Here is a 20,125-nt window from a genome sequence, read left to right as displayed (position 1 = left end):
AACCATGAAACTAAATCATTAGAAACATTCTACGTCTACTTTTTTGAGAAAAAAATTGAAAAAGTTTCATACAAACATTCTAAGTAATATGAAGTCATTAAGAAGTCTAATTCCTTGGTGTTACAGACAATTGTGTGCATGTATCTGCCCTAACTATAATAGCTAAGTAAAGGAAGATCTGTATTCCTAACCGTACCAAGCGTTTGCTGTACAGTAGTGCTGTGCTGCTCCCACTGGAAACTGCCCATTTGGAAAAATTCATGACATGTTCCAGCTGTTTAGAGAGACCTGCCACTTCCTGTTGTTGCTGCAGAAGTTTCATCCGATGCTCTTTTGCCAGAGTCTGCAAACAGAAAAGCATTTCCAGTCCAACGGTTCAATTTACAGTTAAAATGCGTTAGTTTTCATGTTTGTTATTCCTAATGATCAAGTAGTTTCACCTAGCTCTTCTAAAAAGCACCCCCTGCCCCTTGACTGCAGCTATCAAACAAGTGAGTCAGTACACATTTAAGATATCAAGGTTCTATGTGCATATTTGCATTTCTCTTGACATGTTTTCATATATATATATATATATATATATACATACACACACACATATATATATATATATGTGCCTCTTTATACACACACGTTTTTTTTAAGCACACTTGGAGGTAATAATTTTCTAGGTATCAATTTTAGACAATCTCTCTCAATATGCTGTCTGACCGAAACACCTTTCATGCATGACACACAGGATTATGATCTACAAAAGACTGGAGGAAGAAACAGGGTTTGAAGACAGACTCAACTCACAAAAAAAGGTACATGGATAAGTAAACAAATATGGCTTGTGTGAGAGATCTCTCTGCTTTGGAAGAGTAACAGGACAGGTACAGGTGTCTAGTACTAGAAATCAACTTTAATCTTACTCTGAAAAAAATAAAAACTGACATTTTTTGTTTCTCGTGACAGAAATAAAATTACCTCCAACTGATGCAGCAGAGCTTTTCCCTTTTTGTTTATTTCTACCATCAGTGTAAATATGGCAACTTTAATATCCTGTTCCACCTGCTTTTGATTCTGATTCACCTCAAGAATTCTGCAAGTAAACAGTATAGAAAATTATGTTCTTTAGCTCATAAGCCCACCCTCCAAACACAGTTTTAAAAATTTCTCCACTGTTTCTGAGACTACAATATTTCTTAATCATATGCATCAATAAACACATATACCACCAGATATTTTTAGTCAGGAAAATTACTGGAAGAAATAGAAAGAGCAAGTACTAGTGACCTATGACAAAATTAATTCACTAGTGGCAAATTCTAATGACTTTTGTCTGTAGAATTACTGACATATGTCACTGAAAAAAATTAAAAGCTCATTGTAATTGAAATCCTTGATTGCCCTGGACCATTCTAGAAATGCGGGAGACACTCAAAATTGTTGAAGTACAGTTTCCACCTAAGGTAGAATGATACTCTATAAACAAAACAACAATAAACTCATCTTTTAAATTTAGTTATTTCAGCAATAATGTTCAAACTGGTAACAGGGAAGCAAAATCTTACATTGTGAAAACCGCTACTGCTAAAAGACAGTGGGCAATAACCACTTAAGACACATCAAAAGAAGAGAAAAATGCCTGCTCTTTTTTTTCAAAGTAAGGCAAAGAAGGGAAACTTCAAGTTGCACTGAACATCCTATACTGCCTTGAATCTTCTTGGGTACTGCCTTTGAACTCTACTGAAGGAACAGTTACAAAGGTCTACTGACACATGCATTTTACATATTTACTCTTTTCCTAGGTTTGTAGTACAGAGTGAATAAAGCCTCAAGCATGAAAGTATTACATAAATCTTCAAATGCGCGTCACAAGTATTATGAAAACATGAATCATAATCTTTCACTTTCTAAGAGGTATCTACGCTGAAAAAATAAGTGTGCTGATGGTGGGGAAGAACATAAGACTGCCTTCTTGTCCTGGTTGCAGTTGGGATAGAGTTCATTTTCATTCTAGTAGCTGGCATGGTGTTACGTTTTGGATTTAGTATGAGAATAATGCTGACAACACACTGGTGTTTTAGTGCTTACACAGAGCCAAGGACTGGTCAGCTTCTCATGCTGCCCTGCCTGCGAGGAGGCTGGGGGTGCACAAGAAGCTGGGAGGGGACAGAGCCAGAACAGCTGGCCCAGACTGGCCAAAGGGATGTCCCCTGCCATGTGGTGTCATGCTGAAGGATTAATATGGGGAAGCTGACCAGGGTTGCGGGGTACCACTGCTCAGTGCTGGGCACTGGTCAGCAGGTGATGAGTAATTACATTGTGCGTTGATTGCTTTGTACATGCTATTATCACCATCATCATCATTATTGCTCTTTTTCTGTTCTATTAAACTGTCTTTATCTCAACCCAAGAACTTTCATTTTTTTCCTTCTGAATCTCTCCCCAATCCACTGGGGGGTGAGTGAACAGCTGCATGGTGCTTAAGTGCCTACCAGGTTAAACCACAGCACTTCGACACTCTTTACTGTATAACTCGTTTTGTTGCACACAAACTATTGCTGCCCATTAAGTCCACAGGCTGAGCAGAAGGCTTACCTAACACAACCAAGCACATTAAATAGGCAACAGTCTCTATGGCAAACTGAAGATTTTAGAAGTTCTATAAAATTTCAGAATTTCTCTTTCTGAAAGCCTAAGTCTATTAATCTAAACATTTCAATAAATTAGAATGTATAGTAAAGTTGCCCTCTGTCAGTTTTAAACTCAAAATCCAATACATACCTGTTTTGAATCTGCTTCCCTGTATATTTTATATACTTAGTCTTCTCCATCAATTTAGTGATGAGTGTCTCAATGATCACTTTCTGGTTTTGAAAAGCTTCTTCTATAAACTGGTACCTGCAGTAAACAAGTAGTGAGTATTTATGCATGCAAAAGGTGTCATATGCTAAGAAGCAGAGTAGCAAAGACTTTGTTACATGAAGAAAGATGTTGTCAAGTCCAACATCTGTCATCCTGAAACTCCATGCCAGCAACAGCAAGCCTATTTTATTTATAGTGTATTTCCTTTAACTTTAATTTTACGTTTTGAGAATTATGATTTTCATAAATATGAAGGCATACTGTATGACCTTGTCCCAATTTTACAGAAAGAAAAATTAATGACATGCTGTAGACATTATTCTAAATGAAAGAGCATGTAAGCTATTATTTCGTACAAGATAAGAATGTAGAAACAGAGCAAAGAAGAGAGCGCTGAGTCAGTAGAAGTCAGCAACACTAAATCAAGGAACTGAAATCATCAACAATTTGTGGAAAAAAAGAGGTGGCATATTCTGGAAGGGGTATAAATCCTAAGAGAAGAACAATTTAAAAAGGATGAATGCAACTCAGCAAGATCAACATTTAAAGCTGTTCCAAGAAGCAACAGTGGCCAACATGCCTCTACGTACTGATGTCCACCTGGCTAGGCAAGCAAGTTCATTGGGTGGTTGCATCAGGAACGGTGAGCATATTAATGTTTAACTTATGAGTACATCTGTCCCAGGCTATTACTGTATGCATTAACCAGAAAATAATTGTCCTGTAGGTAGAAGATATATAATCCTGCTTTTCATCTTCAATAGTCATTAGGAAACAACGAAAGAACAGCAACCCAAAGACTTAAGTATTATAAACAGTGTTCTCAAAGTACAGGATAGCCAAACTTCAAGTCTACTTTTCCCTTTAAAGGGCTCTTCACTGAAGAAATGCCCATTTGCTCCCTTCTGTACTTGTTGGGTAATGTTCTGTTATACAACCATCTTGTTGAAGGACAAATGGAGAAATTACACATAAGCATACAGTTATATAAAACAGCCCTTGTGCTTTCTAAAGGCTCTCTGAAGAGCTGCATAGCAACAAATTCTATCCAAATAAATCAACAGTAAAGAAGTGTCTTGTTCTTAAGTCACCAGACTAAAAACTGGAAGAATTAGGTTTAGCTATAAACTATCACACACTTGTCAGGCACATTCTTTTCAAGACAATCTTTGTTTATTTCCCTTCTGACCGGATAATTTTGCTCTTTTTTCACACAATTGTATTGTATATGGCTAGAGCCTTAACTACAAGTTAACTTGTAGTTATCAACTTCAAGTTATCTTCATATGAGCAATCTGCATAAAGCATATACTTTGTTTTGATACCTGTGCTCTTTGTGTTCTAATAACTGACAGTCTCTGCAGGTCAACTTGTCACAGGTTTCACAATATAATTTCAACTGCTCCTTTTTGTGGTAAGGGCAAAACACAGGTCGTTGACTGGTCACACCAACCGCCTCTGTTGAATAAAGTCAGACATCAGTTGAGTCTCTTGAAATTATTAAATATTTCCATTCTCAAGTTTTTTCTTATTATAACCCTCAAATATATGTTAAAAGCATGTATCAGGCCACCTAATCAATACAACAGCTGTAAGCTCAAACTATAATGTCTTACTCTTGATCAAGCATGGAGCTAACACCCTTTATCATGGAGAATGTTTAGACCCTGTTTTACCACTACTTACTATACCCTCACAAAAAACTATTTACAACAGGAATAGCCAGTGCCATTGCAATTGCAAGAGACATCCCTCAACTAACAAGATCCCTTCACAGGATCACAGAATGGCTGAGGTTGGAAGGGACCTCTGAAGATCATCGAGTCCAAATCCCCTGCCAAGCAGGATCACCTACAGCACGTTGTGTTCCCTTGAAAAGGAACGAGGAGATGGCTGACCTAATTTGTTGCTGTCTTCTTTCTCAAAATGAGAAAAATGAGCAAAATGAGTGAAAAAAATCAGCAAAATGAGTGAAAGGGAGTTTGAGGATATCAAAGATACAGGTATTCAAAAGAACAAAAAAAAAATACAATACATAGTAACCAGAAGTTACTAATGTCCCTTCAGGAGACAATTCTAAATGGTTCAGTGATCTCAGTTCTCAAAGCAAATACAAAGAACATAGAAAACATCACCGTATGGTAGAAAAAAATTGTTCTTTATGCAGTGTAACCAAAAAAGCCTGATCTGTTATGAGTTGGGTCAGACACTGAGTTCATAAGGATTATATGGCTTGTAGTGAAAACTGGGATCACACTGCAGCCCTTCCTTCGCTGCAGATCAGGAAGTTCTCTGTTCTGTACCCATTCATTTACTTTAATTAATAAAACCCATGGAGTTATTTTCAGATTTGTACTCCATCAAACCTCTTTGAAACTGACCAACCGACTCAGAGGAGGACTGAATACACAGAAAGCACTGCTGTCAGTGTTTCCTCAGCAAATTACGTTCAAAATAAGTTATACACTGCTTTTGCCCTCTCTGTGTACATTTGACACTCACTTTTGATTAACCATATCTGAAAATGGGATAAAGAATATAACAGCCAACTCCAAAGTATCATACTGTACTGGAAACGACCCTTGGAGAAATAGATTACAGAAATGATAACCCACATTATATAAAAAATTCACAGGACTAGATGCTGTGGAATTAAAAAAAAATATATGTATTTATTTATAATATTTAATTTATAAGATACATATTTACAAGATAAATCATACTCGTCCAGTGGTCTTATTAGAACAGGCAAGTCATTTGGCAGCATCCTGTTACAGTTATAAAAGTTCTACGCTGTGACTTAGAGACAAAACAAAATGGGATATTTTGGGATAGAATTGAAGTAAGTGACTGGGAGGCTATCAAAATGCATCTGTCCTTTTATATTTACGTGGATTAAGGAATAGAATTTTTGAAATTTACAATTTTAAAAACAAAAGTGGTGATTTAATTCAGTTTTCTAATGCAGACACACATCTTTTGGGAAATTATAAATCAAGTGTGCTACCTGGAGACACTTCCTCTTTCTGTCTTACAGTATGATCCTTTGTGAATTTAACCCTCTGGTGAGCTCTGATGCAGGTCTTGCACAACCATTCCACACATTCCACGCAAAAACCATTAGCTTCTGCATTATCTTCACAGCTTGTGCAGACCTGACATGAAGAAAAAAGGTAGCTATTAAAATATACATGGAATACACATACAAGCTATTGTTCATATATCTTCAGTGCACTTTTATAGTTCTAAAACAGTGAAACGAGAACAGAAAACCGCCTGAGGTACAGGAACACTATAAATAACTAAATAACTGTAATTGAATGTGACTTCTCAAATAAAATGGTCATTTTGTTAGTGTTGCTCTAAAACATTTACTTGCCATGATAAAAATCCAACCATTACTTTCTACCTGACACTGCACACTTTGTGTGACATGTGATGTTTACTAAATACAAAGTATTTCACAAGAGCATATTGTAAAGACAGTACACAGTCAGCACTGCTCTGAATTTAGAAGACTCTCAGTTCACATGGAAGCTTTAATTTTAGTTTCTGTTCATCTACTTAGTGTTTTTGGAAATACATACAGTATTAAACAGAAGGATTCTTCTCAAGAATCTCTGCATCACCACTTAAAGACAGCATTCCAGTTAAGCTTATCAGTAAAGCTACCCTTGAATAGATTTTCAAATAATGCATAATAGTTTTTGACTGTGGCCTCTGGACTAAACCCAATAGATCTAGGAAAAGGTAATTAAGGAAAAAACACCTGATAGCAGACCAAAACATCTCTGTGCACAATCAATATATCCATAAGAAAGATATCCTACAGATCCACCATTTGAAAAACGGGTTAAAAATTATGAATGATGGCCAACACTTCACAGCTTCATAATATTATTTAAATTTTAAGTTCTCCTTTACAATATGCATGTAGTCATATCTTTAAGAGGACTTTCCAGTGGTAACAATAATGAACATGCTTATGCAGATACGTGTAGACAACTAACATCCATTTCTATCAATGTTTAGCACTGCTGCAAACAAAAGCTTCAAGGTCTCTGAAGATCACTACATCCTGCAGATCCCACCAACCGAATTATGCTAGAGGAGCAACAGGGACAACATTTATATATTAGTTTAGTTTTCAGGTGGATTAAAAAAAAACAGTCCACCTTCTGCACCCCCACGAGATAAATATAGCTTAAAGCAGAAGCAACTATTTATATCCTATGCAGATAGCTAACATATACTTAGAACTGTGTCCCAGTTTGCAACTTCAGGAAAACAAGGAATATTAGCACAAAAGAGGTGAACTGACTTGCCTTAGGCCATATAGCAAGTTACTGACAGGACTGGAATTTGAACATATGAGTTCCAGATCCCCAGCGCTGTGCTTATTCTTCTGGATCATGTTGCCTCTCAAAGCAAATATCTTCTGAGAAATGAAGTTACAACGCAAGGGTTGTAGACCCCTCTTGTTGTCACTTGGAGTTTGAGGCAGTTCATTTTCATTAAAGGTGACCTGCAAAGGAAAAAAAATTGGGCTTGTGCCCCTTTTTCTGTTTCTTTACAAAAAGGAGGCCTGAAAAATGTATTTTAAAACCTTTTTTTTTTTTAGAAAAAGCTTTTCCCATTATCTCTTAGACCTATCCAAACCAGGGGTATAGGGAAAAATATCAAATACAGGATATATATTTAAAAAAAAAGAGTTACAAAAAATGGAAGTAAAACAGTTAAAGGAAGTGAATGAAAGAGTAAGTAAAATTTTCAACTTCCTGGTTAAGTTGTAATTTCAGTAACGTTTTGGAAAAAGAGTATTCATGCAGCAGTGCTGAATCCTTAAGAAAAAAACATTTAGAACAAGCGCGTATCACTTAGCCATTAATTCAATATTATATTTTCTCTGACAGCAAATCCCATGAATGAAATTCTCTCCCTTCTTTTTCACTTGTCTCCTCCTTAAGTGTGCTAATGCAACCTTTTGCAAGACTGTGGTGTAAAACCTGATTCATTACATCATTGTAGCCCAACGATCAGTTACATCAGCACTACTTACTCGGTAGAGAACCACTGCAAGACAAGAAGTTTTTAAAAACTTGTTGCCAGAGAAGTGTTATCATGCTATGCCCCTCGATTGCTCAGAGGTGTTTTTGCAAATTTACAGAGTAAGAGATTGGACTTTTTTTTTCACTAGAAAAAAAACTGTGAAAACAAAATAAGCAAATAAACAATAAAAAAATCTTTCAGGCATTTTTAAAGTCAAAGAAGCAAAACAAAAACAAAATGGTGGAAAACCAAATAGTATTAAAAAAAAAAAAAAAGAAAAAAAGAAATGTACTACATCCTTTCCAGGTCACCTTTAGCAAACTTAGGCAGATAAATTTGGTATGTCATGCCATTTATGTGATCTCAAAGGATTTCAGGAATTAATCATTCTTTCCAGATTCCAAGATCTTTGTGCTGTTTTTTCTATATGAGTAAAGTGTTTTCCAACTGGTTTGACCTGCTATAGTGAGAAACAGATGACGACTGATTCAATAACCAATAATCATGTACTGTGAAATGAACTGAAACTCCTCCTTTTGTGGTCCAAAAATATACATATTACAACTTTATACTTGTCAAATCCACCAAGTGGAATTGAGACAGATTTCTAAAGTTCTTCACAGACATCATAACTCAAGCTGTCAAAATAGTTACACATTCTAAGTAGAAAACTAGATTTGCTTTTACCCACTTCCTATTTAAAATAACCCTTTTCAGATAAAGGTTAGACTTTTCCTAGTTATTAGAAAAAAATATATATTTGTTATAGTCTTACAAAGCTTAAAACTTTTCTTTTTTTTTTTTTTTTTTTGACTCACACAAGCACTCCTTTAGTGATTTCAAAGAAAACTCTCCCTAGTTAACCTGTAAGTCTTCATTCTGGTTAGACAGATTTATTTTTAATTGAGTTTTCCTTCTAATTATGTCTAGTTCAGTTACTAATTTTAGTATTTATAACCCTGGGAAACGTTCATTCAGCCTTCATTCAATTATAATGAAAGCTAAAATTACTCAGCATGTTGCAGGTAGGTCACTATTTTTTTCTGTTATAAAGCTTGTTATTTACTTAAAGACAGATTGGCATGCAGGAGTTCAGGTAACAGAGCTGTCATCCTAGCCACTACTCATCTAACTAGCCATAATTTGAATATCAAAGAAATTAAGTAACCAAAGGTTTCTGAATTTCAAAAGAATAGAGGAAAGCAGACCATAGGAATATTCAGTGAACTAACATTCCAACTATTAATTACTACAGTATAAATTAGAGGCAATAGTAACCTCTATTAGATCCAAAAAAACATTGGTGCCAAAAGCTCTTTCTTGGTACACACAAAATCAGCACAGACAGCACCGTCTTTTGGGGACTTTCTCAGCCATATGTAACCCTAAATACAAACCATACATATCCTGACATCTCAAATGCATGAGCCCTGAGCAACATATACTATATTCCCTAAAATCCCATCAACAGCTTCTTTTAAGTGCATCACAGCCATGTTGTCACTCTTCCTCAATCAATTATCCACTTAGACCAGTGGCTTTCAAAGATGTTTTCACCACAGCTACAGCTTTATGATATATAGCATAGTAGTTCTTCTTTGGAAGAATATGTGGTGGCTATCTGGCACCATACAAGTTCCTGAATTATCCTGACAGCACCAAGCTTGCTGGATACTCCATCAAAAAAAGCTTTTGATACCCCATGGCCCACAAAAGTATACCCATGTTTCATGATTACAATCAACTTCAAAAATACAAAAGGACCCTTCTTGAACTTTCTGTTCCTTATTCAGGACACAAAGGTCTCAATTAATGTGGGGAAGGTGAGGAGAACAACACTATTCATTATTTTGCCACTAAAACCAGGTAGAACAATTCTACATCTGTCACTACTCCCCAGAGAAGTATCTTTCACTACTCCCCAGAGAAGTATCTTACATAGCCTGTTATATAACCAAGCTAGAGGTTATGGCACAAGCCCCAGATTCCAAAAAAAAAAAAAAAAAAAAAAAATACTCAGGACTATCTCTGCATAACAAAGTTATTTGTTATCTTGCTTTTCTTCCTCACTGAAGTCACTGGAAAGTTAACATGATCAAATTTTCAGTGCAACAGGGGCTATTATTTTTCTTCAGTCTTACTGGTAGAGTATCAGAAGACCTTAAAACTCACAACCATCTCTGAAAATACTGTTCTTTCCACACTACAACCAAAATGAAAAAAAAAAACAGCTTAAAACTATCCTACATTAAGAGAACATAGACATACTGCTCATACTTCCAGAGACTCCCTATTAAATTTCAGTTTCAGTTAAGTTTCCCAGAAATAGAGTTGAAACTGAACAGAGTTGAAAAATGCCTTATAATCAGAAGATGGTTAATGTTTTTTGGAGACATAAGTCCTCTTACTCGGAGATGATCAAATGTATGCCTTTAATGACCAGTGAGTGACCTAGTACCACAAACCTGACTGGGTATTTTCATTTGTTCTTAAGACCCATTCATACAGGTAAGCACAAATTTCAGCTAAGCTTTGAAACAAGTAGACTACACAATCTCTAAGAAGCCATCCCCCAAAAAACTACATCAAGAGCCAATGATACATTTCCCTTAATAATGAAATACATTTTTGAAATACAAGTTTTTAAAGGCCACAATGCAAGTGTTAGGGGATTAGCTTAAAATGCACACCACATTAATGTGGTAACCTTTTGTATTGCTATTACAAAGAATGCAGCAATGTAAAAAGAACCTGAATCATCTGCAAGAAGTTCCTGGAGTTTAATAAAAAGTTTAAGAGATCTTATTAGCTAAAAATGAGGCATATTACTTATCGCTGTGTTGTGCTGATATAAGAAAAATAAAGTCGATTTTACTAGAGGATTCTAGTTCACATGGGGATCTCTTGACATAGTGCCTTTCAGGTCTCTGCAAAGAGTGATGGAAGCATCCTGTTCAAAGTCTAGAAATTCCCATTCTAACACCTATTTCTTACACGTAGCTTCCATTATCACAATGCAATTTTATACTAATAGTTAAAAATAGTTTAGAATTAGAACCTTCTTCTTAACACATACTTTATTTTAATCGATTTTCTAGAGTAGCTACTCCATGTGATGACTAAGTACTTCAAGTCTTTTTCTGCATATGAACAGCAAAAAGCCCATGCAGCAAGAAGCCAAGGACATGCATACACATCCAAAAAGTGTTAACTTGATTACATGCTAATGCACTTACCTGATTTGATTTTTCTACTGTGCTACTGGGAACCTCAGTGGTATCCTTCACAAAAAAGTTATCTATGATGTGTCTCTCTGCACATTCCTGACCACAAATTGGACAGCGGATAACACCAACTGGGGGGGGAAAAAAATCTGATTATGTTTGCACAACATAAGATTTATCAAACAACTTCAAAGACAGCTTGTAAGGATAAGTACTTTGAAAGTCAGTATTAACACTTTTCTATCAATAACATCTGAGTAAAAAGAAGCTAATTCTCATTCATCACTGACGGAATATTTTACCTGTTATTCCCTAATGATATAGTCTTTTAACCAAGGTCAAGCATCTGTGTTTCATTCCTACATACAGTTTGCTTTAATCTTTTAGAAAATTAATTCATTTTCTTCTAAAGGGAATGTATTCTCATTGACAGTTTGTTGTTATAGAACGGATTAAAGTAAACATTCGTTAATGTGAAGTATTCATTAGTGACAGCGAGCAGTTTTACACACACCAGCAGTGTGACATGACTGACTTCCAGCTATGTAATGAGAAAAACTGAAATGCAATAAATTTGAAGTTAAGGGAAATAATATAGAGAAGAAACAGACCTGTATTAACATAATGACTACCTTCATAAAAAGCAAGGAAAAGAGAGAGACATAGGAATAAGTGAGCAAGGTCCTCTCCCTCCTCTCTTCTCCAAGTCAAATTGAAGAACCACTCTAAGAGCTGACAAACCAAAAACTCAAAGGATTAAACAATTAAGAGTTTTCCCTTAAGAGGAAATAAAAAAAGGACAGTCATGCTCCAAACCTGAAGCCCAACAGTGAGTAAACTACATTGAGAAGACCTGCAGAAACATTTTTTACAAGAGACACCTTTCCTAGATGCCAAGACAACAGAATGTCTTATTAGCACCAGGACACGTTTATTTTCTAAGAAAAAATCTTAAGTTCTGGCATTAACATCTTGCTTTGAGAAAATTATCTTCTCATCACTGTCACTGCAACCAAAAGGAAAAGAATGGAAACTAAATAAGGCTGAAATAATCACCTCCTCACGAAGGGAGTGGAGGGGCAGGCGCTGAGCTCTGCTCCCTGGGGACAGTGATGGGACCCGAGGGAACGGCATGGAGCTGGGACAGGGGAGGGTCAGGAAGGGGTTAGGGAAAGGTTATGCACCCAGAAGGTGGTCGGGCACTGGACTGAACTTCTTGAACTGATGCAGTTCAAGAAGGATTTGGACAACACTCAGACATATGGGGTGATTTCTATGCGGTCCTGTGTTAAACCGCGAGTTGGACTCTATGATCCTTGTGGGTCCCTTCCCAAGTCAGGATATTCTGTGATCCTATGACTTAGGGTGTGGGAATCATCATGGAAAGCCTAGAGCAGAACAGTCATGAGAGTCCAGACCGAAACAGATTCTAGATCTACACCTGCCATTTTAAAAGAAGCACGATTTTAGGGCCTTAACAAAGGTTGGAGGCATTGTTCAATCAAAAATAAAATGAAATAACACCAGTATGTAATTTCAGCACTTGCACATTTAATTAAATTGGCATTGGGCATAATCTTGTTCCTGTTTCACTTTCACAGTAAAATGAGGAAGTGCAGAAACAAACGTTTCACTTTCTGAAGAAGAAAGTAATGCCCCTGTTTCACACGGGATTCAGATAACTTTTTCAACAGTGTTGCTGTAATAACATGTCAGATGTAATGGGTCAACTCACTATAAAGGGGTGCTCTAGAAGTCCACAACTTTTACTTGATTAGCTCTTCATTCCTGAAATTTAGCCAGCAGCTTTCTCCTTATGTACAAGGCATTTCATTTTCATCTGAAAGGCTACAATGCTAAGGCTATTTTTATTATAATTGCCATTTTGCCAGTCTGTTTCAACACGTATCAATGCAGTTTTCTTTGATATACATATTCTATATTTGGGCTGAAACTTTTGTAACTTTTTCAACACCATCATCATGAAGGATAATCAAGAAATCCAGTTATGGTAGGCCAGGTAGTTAATACTCCAAATGCTGAATTTCTCCTTTTATTAAGCAAATCAATTTACCATAGGCAAGAGTGAACAAATCTCCTAATACAATACACAAGCTACATACTTGCTGAACAAGATTAAAAAAACAAAACAAAACACAAAACCCCGTTGTTACAGTGCCTAGTACAATCCACCCTCTGTTCCCTCTTTGCTCCTTCCTGACCCCAACACAGCATAGGACTCTTGGCAAGTGTCTGAGGGTCTGTGCATGTGTTTGGGAGCTGGGTAGAGGAGAGAATCAGACTGGCAAACTAATTTAGCCATGGGTATATTTCTCCTGTTCTCCCAAGCTTCACCTTCAGCCACCTGATTTGCTACACTAACCAAACACTAACTACTCCTTATGCTAAAGCAATGTGAGCAGGAGCTCAAGGACAGGAAGGAGCCAGCACCACAGCTGAAGATTAAATATGGAACCTTCAAAACAGATCAGCTTGAATTGAAAATGTGAGAGCAGGGGAGCAGAGAAGACAGGGGAGAAGTTATAAAATGTGCTATCTGCTTGAGTTAGTACCAACACCAGAGCACTTAGTTAACTCTGTTGTACAGGATGAATATCAATAGTGGTCCTTTTCTGGCACACAGAGATACCTGCTAAGCACTTTAGCACCGACACCAAATGTTTCATTTGCATTTTCACTGATTGAATATTGCCAACTGTAAGGTCAAGAGATTGAGTAGAAATACAAGACTAAGATGGGAGAAAGAGATGAGGAAAGTGGCCCACAGCTGTCAAAGTCCTCGTGAAAAGTTTTTCTAGAGTTCCTTATGCTGTCTAGCCCATCAGCTGGTAGTTTCACTGTGATAACATATTTAAAGGGTAAAAAATAAAAGCACCGCACAGCAGATGTGGAAGGGGAGGGAGAAAAACCGTGAGAAAGAGTCCTGCAGACACCAAGGTCAGGGGAAGGTCAGTGGAAGGAAGGGGAGGAGGACGTGCTCCAGGCACCAGAGCAAAAATTCCTCTGCAGCCTGTGGAGAAGACCATGGCGAAGCAGGTTGTTCCCCTGCAGCCCTGAGAGGACCACGCTGGAGAGGAGAGGTCCACCCTACAGCTCATGGAGGACCCCACACTGCAGCTGGTGGACATGCCCTGAAGGAAGCTCATGAAGTTCAACAGGGCCAAGTGCAAGGCCCTGAATCTGGGTCAGGGCAATCCCAAACATCAGTACAGACCAGGGGATGAATGGACGGAGAGCAGCCCTGCAGAGCAGGGCTTGGCAATGTTGGTGGATTAAAAATTGGACACAAGACAGCAATGTGTACTTGCAGTGCAGAAAGCCAACTGTATTCTGGGCTGCATCAAAAGAAGTGTGGCCAGCAGGTCAAGGGAGGCAATTTTCTCCCTCCACTCCACTCATGAGATGCAAAAAAAGATGGAGAACTTTTTACAAAGGCATCATGACAGGACAAGGGGTAACAGTTTTAAACTAAGAAAGAGTAGATTTAGCTTAGACATAAGGAAGAAATTCTTTACTCATAGGGTGGTGAGGCACTGGAACAGGTTGCCCAGAGAAACTCCGGATGCCCCATTCCTGGAACTGAACCGAGTTGGATGAGGGTTTAGGCAACCCCATGGCATGGGGTTGGAACTAGTTGATCTGTACAAGGTCCTTTCCAACCCAATCCATTCTGTGATTCTATTCTATGACAAAATATTTTGCATATACAGCAGTGATCTGATGAAGGAATTTGACGCATGCTTTGAACCCCTTTTTTCTCATCCAGTTTTCACGTACAAAGGCTTAACTCACAGAATGGACAGGTATCCGCTTCTAAATCTGATAGCAGTAACAAAACAAGACATTGCACCCATGAACCATTATCGTTCTCCCCAGCCTAAGAAACTTGATAGAAGAGTTTCATTTCTTTTGCTGTTTAAAGCCGTAACTCACGAACAGTATTAAGCCAGATGGCTGACGCAAACATAGGAGCACACATCCGAGCCTTTTGCTAACAAGCCAACAGGTGTTGTAGCAAGCAATTAACTCTAACTTTTTTGAACAACCAAAAGGACAATGATATTTTCCACAGATTCTCCCATTTGTGTTTTATCAGTTACAGGAACAAGAAATTCAATAGAAAGACAGGTTTACACAGTCCCAGCATTTTCTTACTACATTCCATGTATGTAGTTGCTCTCAATGTTCATCAGTACACCATTTTCCTGTAAGCATTTAATTACATTTTAAACTGTTCCTTAAGCACACATAGAATGCCACTCCTAAATTAACCTCTGTAATAATTAACATTTCCTCCACCAAGTCCCTCTGCAAGACACTCTCCTAGTGCTACAGTGAATCTCTCTCTCTCTTTTTTTTTTTTTTTTTTTTCCCCTAGCACTATGGTTTGGAAGTAATCATGCAATAGATTTCTAATCATGCTTTATTTTGTTGCAAACACTTCCTTCCTCTTGTTTCAAGACACTTGCTTCCTGAATTATGCCACCATTTATTTCAGTGCTTTCAGAGCTGGGAAGCCTAGCTATTATACTATGTTCTGTTCAAGTAGATTCAGATTCTGAGTAGTAGGATATTAAAAGCCATTCAGTTGATTTCCTTATATACATTGGTAAGAAAAATAATTCTGTTGAAACTAGGAGAAGCATACTATGCCATAAAAATAGGAACTACTTAACTGTTTTAAAGGAAAGAAAAAAATCCCCAAAATATTTTGCTATTATTTGTTATTTATTAGTATTTATTCAGCCCTCCCGTAAAAGGAATAAAGGCAAAAGAGAGCAGTCTCGAAAGCTGCAGCACAGTATATTATTAACACACAACACTGTAGAATAATATCATGAACTTCCACTAATCCAAATACTATTTCTGCAACTGCCAGTTACTAAGTACATATTCTTCAGGTACATTACCAAGTCAGCCAAAACCCTGTATTTCCATAGAAGAAAAAAAACCACAGAGTATCTTTAAACAAACATGGCCAGAGCAGTTGTAATGTAGCAGCATCAGAAACAGTATCAGAATCCACTTGGTGTTTTGGCAAATGCTGTTCAGGTTAAGTACACTCCTTGATGGTGTAACTCTACTGTTTATCCTGATTAAATTTGGATTAGGGGGAAAATCTCTTTAATTCCACATAAAGTTCTGACGCTCAACTCATTCTTGACCCAATCTAAAGAGCTTTGAGATATTTGTGAGTGAATTGTACAATATAGTCAGGAGGCTTCCAAGAGCAAATTATTTTTAGTAAGCAGCGAAGTAATTCTTCTTCCTGAAGATACTCTGAAGACTTGCTAAGATCGCAACTTGCTAGAAATAAGAAGTTCGTACTTGGTATATTTATTGCCATTTCCTTTCCTGATGCCCAGTCTCGCACCATACTCTAGAGAAAGAGGGAACTTCTGAGAACCAGATCTAGCATTAGAGGAGGAAATATGCTGAGGTCTAACTACCTTTCTTACTACTCCCTGAGGTGCGTGGAGGTGGGGAATTACACAAGGGTGATATCACATTTTCCTAACGTTGTCTCAAGTAGCATCACCCACCATTGCTCACCTACCTCCACCAGCAGGTTAAAGAGAACAAACACCAGAGAGGATCCAAGCAGAGGTGACCCCAGCGCAGTAGACCAGTTACAGGACTAGTTGGCCAGGGACTTTCAGACAGGATCATTTTATTTTTGACTGGACTTACCCCCTCCCTCAATTACCTGTTTGTTTCAAACCCTATGTTTCTCTCCCAACCTCATGTCCAGCTTCAGTCAGTTTGCAACAGATTTGCCACCCTTTCTTCCAGTCTAGAATACTATCTCCTACCAAACCTCATTTCACAGAAGATCACAGAATTTCCTCTGGTGGTAACAAGAAATCTGTTTTTTTTTTTTTGGTTCTAACTGCTATCTGTATTATTCACATCAAACGCAATCCACTGCTTCCATCCCTTTAGTGCCCATTACGAAGCATCAAATACAGGGGAAAATAGAAGCAAGAAAAGCCCATAGGATTCATCTGTAAAGTAACTGGAAATTTCAGTGTGTTTGGGCCTGAAGCAGTGTAAACTTTAGTGGACATGAGCAAGAAAACAAGTAGAAATGTTTGAGAGGTAAAGAGTGCACAAAAAAGCCATGTATGGTTAAAAATAGTTAAGGTTCCTATGTAGTCTTAGCACTTATTGAACCTTTGAAAATGATAGCACCGCAAGGAATAAGATAACATGCATTAGAATACCTTTCACAGTCCCATTTTACACGGGTTATAGCTTTCAGATTTCAGAAACCCAATAAGAATTGCATAGCTTGCTTTCCTTTAATAACCAGCTATCACACGAGTATCTTCAGTCAAAGGTATAAAGCAAACCAAAGAAATTCACCGTCTATCAAGAAGGAAGGAAGGCTTGAAACTGATTCTCCTTGTCTCTTTACACTGATGTAAGCAAGGGGAAATCCTAAAGCAAGGTAGTCAGTCCATTGAGCTTTGAGAGTAACTATTTTCAGTGTGTCAATTTGCTTGTGTCTACCATCAAACTAGTGCAGGGAGATTTTAAAAGTATACTTAACATGCTTAACATGTTTATTCTTGCTTAGAGGAATGAAGTCCTCAAGTGTCAGGGTTTATTTTTATCAAAATAATCCTGTAAGTTTGGGTTGCTTTGTTTTGTTTTTAAAACGAAACAAGCATTCACAGAACACTCAGGCAGGCGGAAGCATTTTACTTAACTTGGGAGAAGTCCCAAAATCACCATTATGATTACCATGAGGATGGTAAAGCAGCATTACGTGATCAGATCCTACATTTTCCATCTACTCCTCTGCACCAGGAACAGTTCATGCAGCTCTATGGTGAGCTGAATCAAGAGAACACGACTCCTGAGATGGAAGAGCCAAAGGGAAGACATGGCCACCCCTTTTTAGCGGTTGCATCCACATATATAAAATGAAGCAACCACAGAACTTTGGATTCAGACTGTGCTTGAACCAGCTCTGCTGCCCTTTCATTTCCACCCCATGCCAACCCCTCTTGTGTCACCAGCAAGATTTATGCTGCCACGTGGTGAAATGGATTGGGGAATGCAACGTGGATCGATCAGTGGGTGTCGAGAGGGTTAGCTTCCAGTGCAACAGTTCTCACTTGCTGCTGACTCCCAGTGCTATATGACGCTTTGAGGAATGCTAGCCTACATTTTAGACATGGAAGGGAAACCACAGCACATTCTTGCACTTCTTCACAACCCATGTACTGCATCCACAGTGAACCCATCTCAAGTCACTCAGCAGAATGGATTTGAGGCATACATTGTATTATTTCCAACTCAGTTCTCAATTTCCTGGGAGTACATTCCAGACTACTGAAGCATTCTGAGACAATAGGAGGAGACAGGGTCTGGTCTGACCCAGTTTCAGCTCGTTTGTATCTTCACTGTAACGAACAGGTTTCAGAGCCAATTTAGTAAAGGCACTGGATAATCATCTGTAGATCCAGAACGGTATTTCTGGTTGTAGATGCAAAGCGTTTGCTAAAAGAGGTCTTAACAGCTCCTTTTATTCAGCATAGATCAGTCAAAAAAAAAAAGTTTTGTGAAAAGGAGCTCTTTATTAAATAGAGCACTTGGAAGCAGCTGGTAACTAATCTTGCCTAAAATGACACAGTCATTACAGAATAAATTAATTAGGCTTGCATAAGGCAATTTTCCCTCAGTTTTTACAGAAGTTTTGTTTGAAATTTTAACTATAAAGATCTCAGAACAGAAAATACTAATAGTGTGTCACACATGGCTAAGATTTTTTTTTTTCATATGTGCAGGCTAGTTAACATTAAGAGAAGGTATTTTAGAGACTGAAGACAGTGCCAGCTACAAGATTTATAGCACAGCTACACAGAAAATTAGGGCATTTCAATTATGACCTACGGAATGTTTTCTCCTTTCACTGTGTAGATACACACCATTAATATTTGCAAGGTTTTTCATTAAAAATGCATGGGATTGAGGGTAAACTGGATATATTTACACAGGTCATGTTTTTCTGTTAAAAACAAACATTTAAAAAACTTAATTCAAGAGATGGTACCATGTGCAATAAAGTCTGAATCGATTTTAAAAATAATTACTGCTTTCCTCTCGTTTCTCATTAAGCCAATACGGGTGCTGCAAAATTGGCAACTTCTTCAAACCAGTTTGTTCCAGAAAAAGCTGCTCCTGTCTAGTTCTGACAGCCTGCTGCTGCTACTGGAAGGGAGGTAGGTTAAACCAACCAGCAAGCACATCTCCAGGGGAAACCAGCACATACTGCCAAACCATAAACATTTATACTAACCACAAATTGAGCAGATAAGTTTATTAAAATCCAAATGCTTTATTTACCACCCTCTAAAAGGTAAATAGGTGAAAAAAAAAGACAAAGACTACTATCTGTAATCCCCCCTCTGGAAGAGTGTTACAGGCCAGTTTTTATGCTGCAGTGCATTGACTTTCTTGGAAAGCACTGCAGAGCTGAATTAAAATATTTCAGCTGCTCTGTGAAATGGTTCATTGTTTTTGCCGTACGTGCCCAATCTTCAAACATTTCAGATACCACATACTAGACTTCATCAAATTGTAAATTTTGCAAGGGCTGATGACCACTTCTTAATACCTTCGGAAATTCTGAAGGGAGAGTTTACACCCACATCCAAGGCTGTCCAATGTATTGCCTCCAACAGTATAATAAGAAGTGCCATAATGGTAACAAAGGGAAATACTGCTATCGTGGGGCAGACAATATTTAAGTACAAGATTACGAATAAAAAACACCTCACTGCCTTGCAATGGACATGCTTAAATGATGATGCAGAAGCTGTGAACAATTATGCCAATTTTCATTGCTGGCTGTGACAAGTATTTCTTTCATTAGAATTAAAATATATTCTTTCAAGTCCTGAAATTGTCAAGTATTTCCAACTTACACTTAGGAGATATATAATGAATTTCAGTATACAATATGAAGT

The 20,125-nt window shown here is 37.6% G+C and overlaps 1 protein-coding gene across 2 annotated transcripts in view; it reads right to left on the bottom strand.

Moving 5' to 3' along the window:
* TRIM24 (tripartite motif containing 24) overlaps nt 1-20,125 on the bottom strand; it is a 56,222-nt gene that overhangs the window by 22,757 nt on the left and 13,340 nt on the right. For both annotated transcript variants that reach the window (XM_068663534.1, XM_068663524.1), the window contains exons 2-7: nt 11,139-11,257; nt 5,861-6,008; nt 4,179-4,311; nt 2,773-2,889; nt 970-1,084; nt 197-343 (exon numbers count right to left, since the gene is read on the bottom strand). In XM_068663534.1, the coding sequence (XP_068519635.1) occupies nt 197-343; nt 970-1,084; nt 2,773-2,889; nt 4,179-4,311; nt 5,861-6,008; nt 11,139-11,257 (779 nt within the window). The remainder of the gene's footprint in view (nt 1-196; nt 344-969; nt 1,085-2,772; nt 2,890-4,178; nt 4,312-5,860; nt 6,009-11,138; nt 11,258-20,125) is intronic.

This window comes from Anas acuta, chromosome 1 (assembly GCF_963932015.1).
Source record: "Anas acuta chromosome 1, bAnaAcu1.1, whole genome shotgun sequence".
Lineage (NCBI taxonomy): Eukaryota > Metazoa > Chordata > Aves > Anseriformes > Anatidae > Anas > Anas acuta.
The sequence above is the reverse complement of the archived record's forward strand: the minus strand, read 5'-3'. Positions and strand labels throughout refer to the sequence as shown.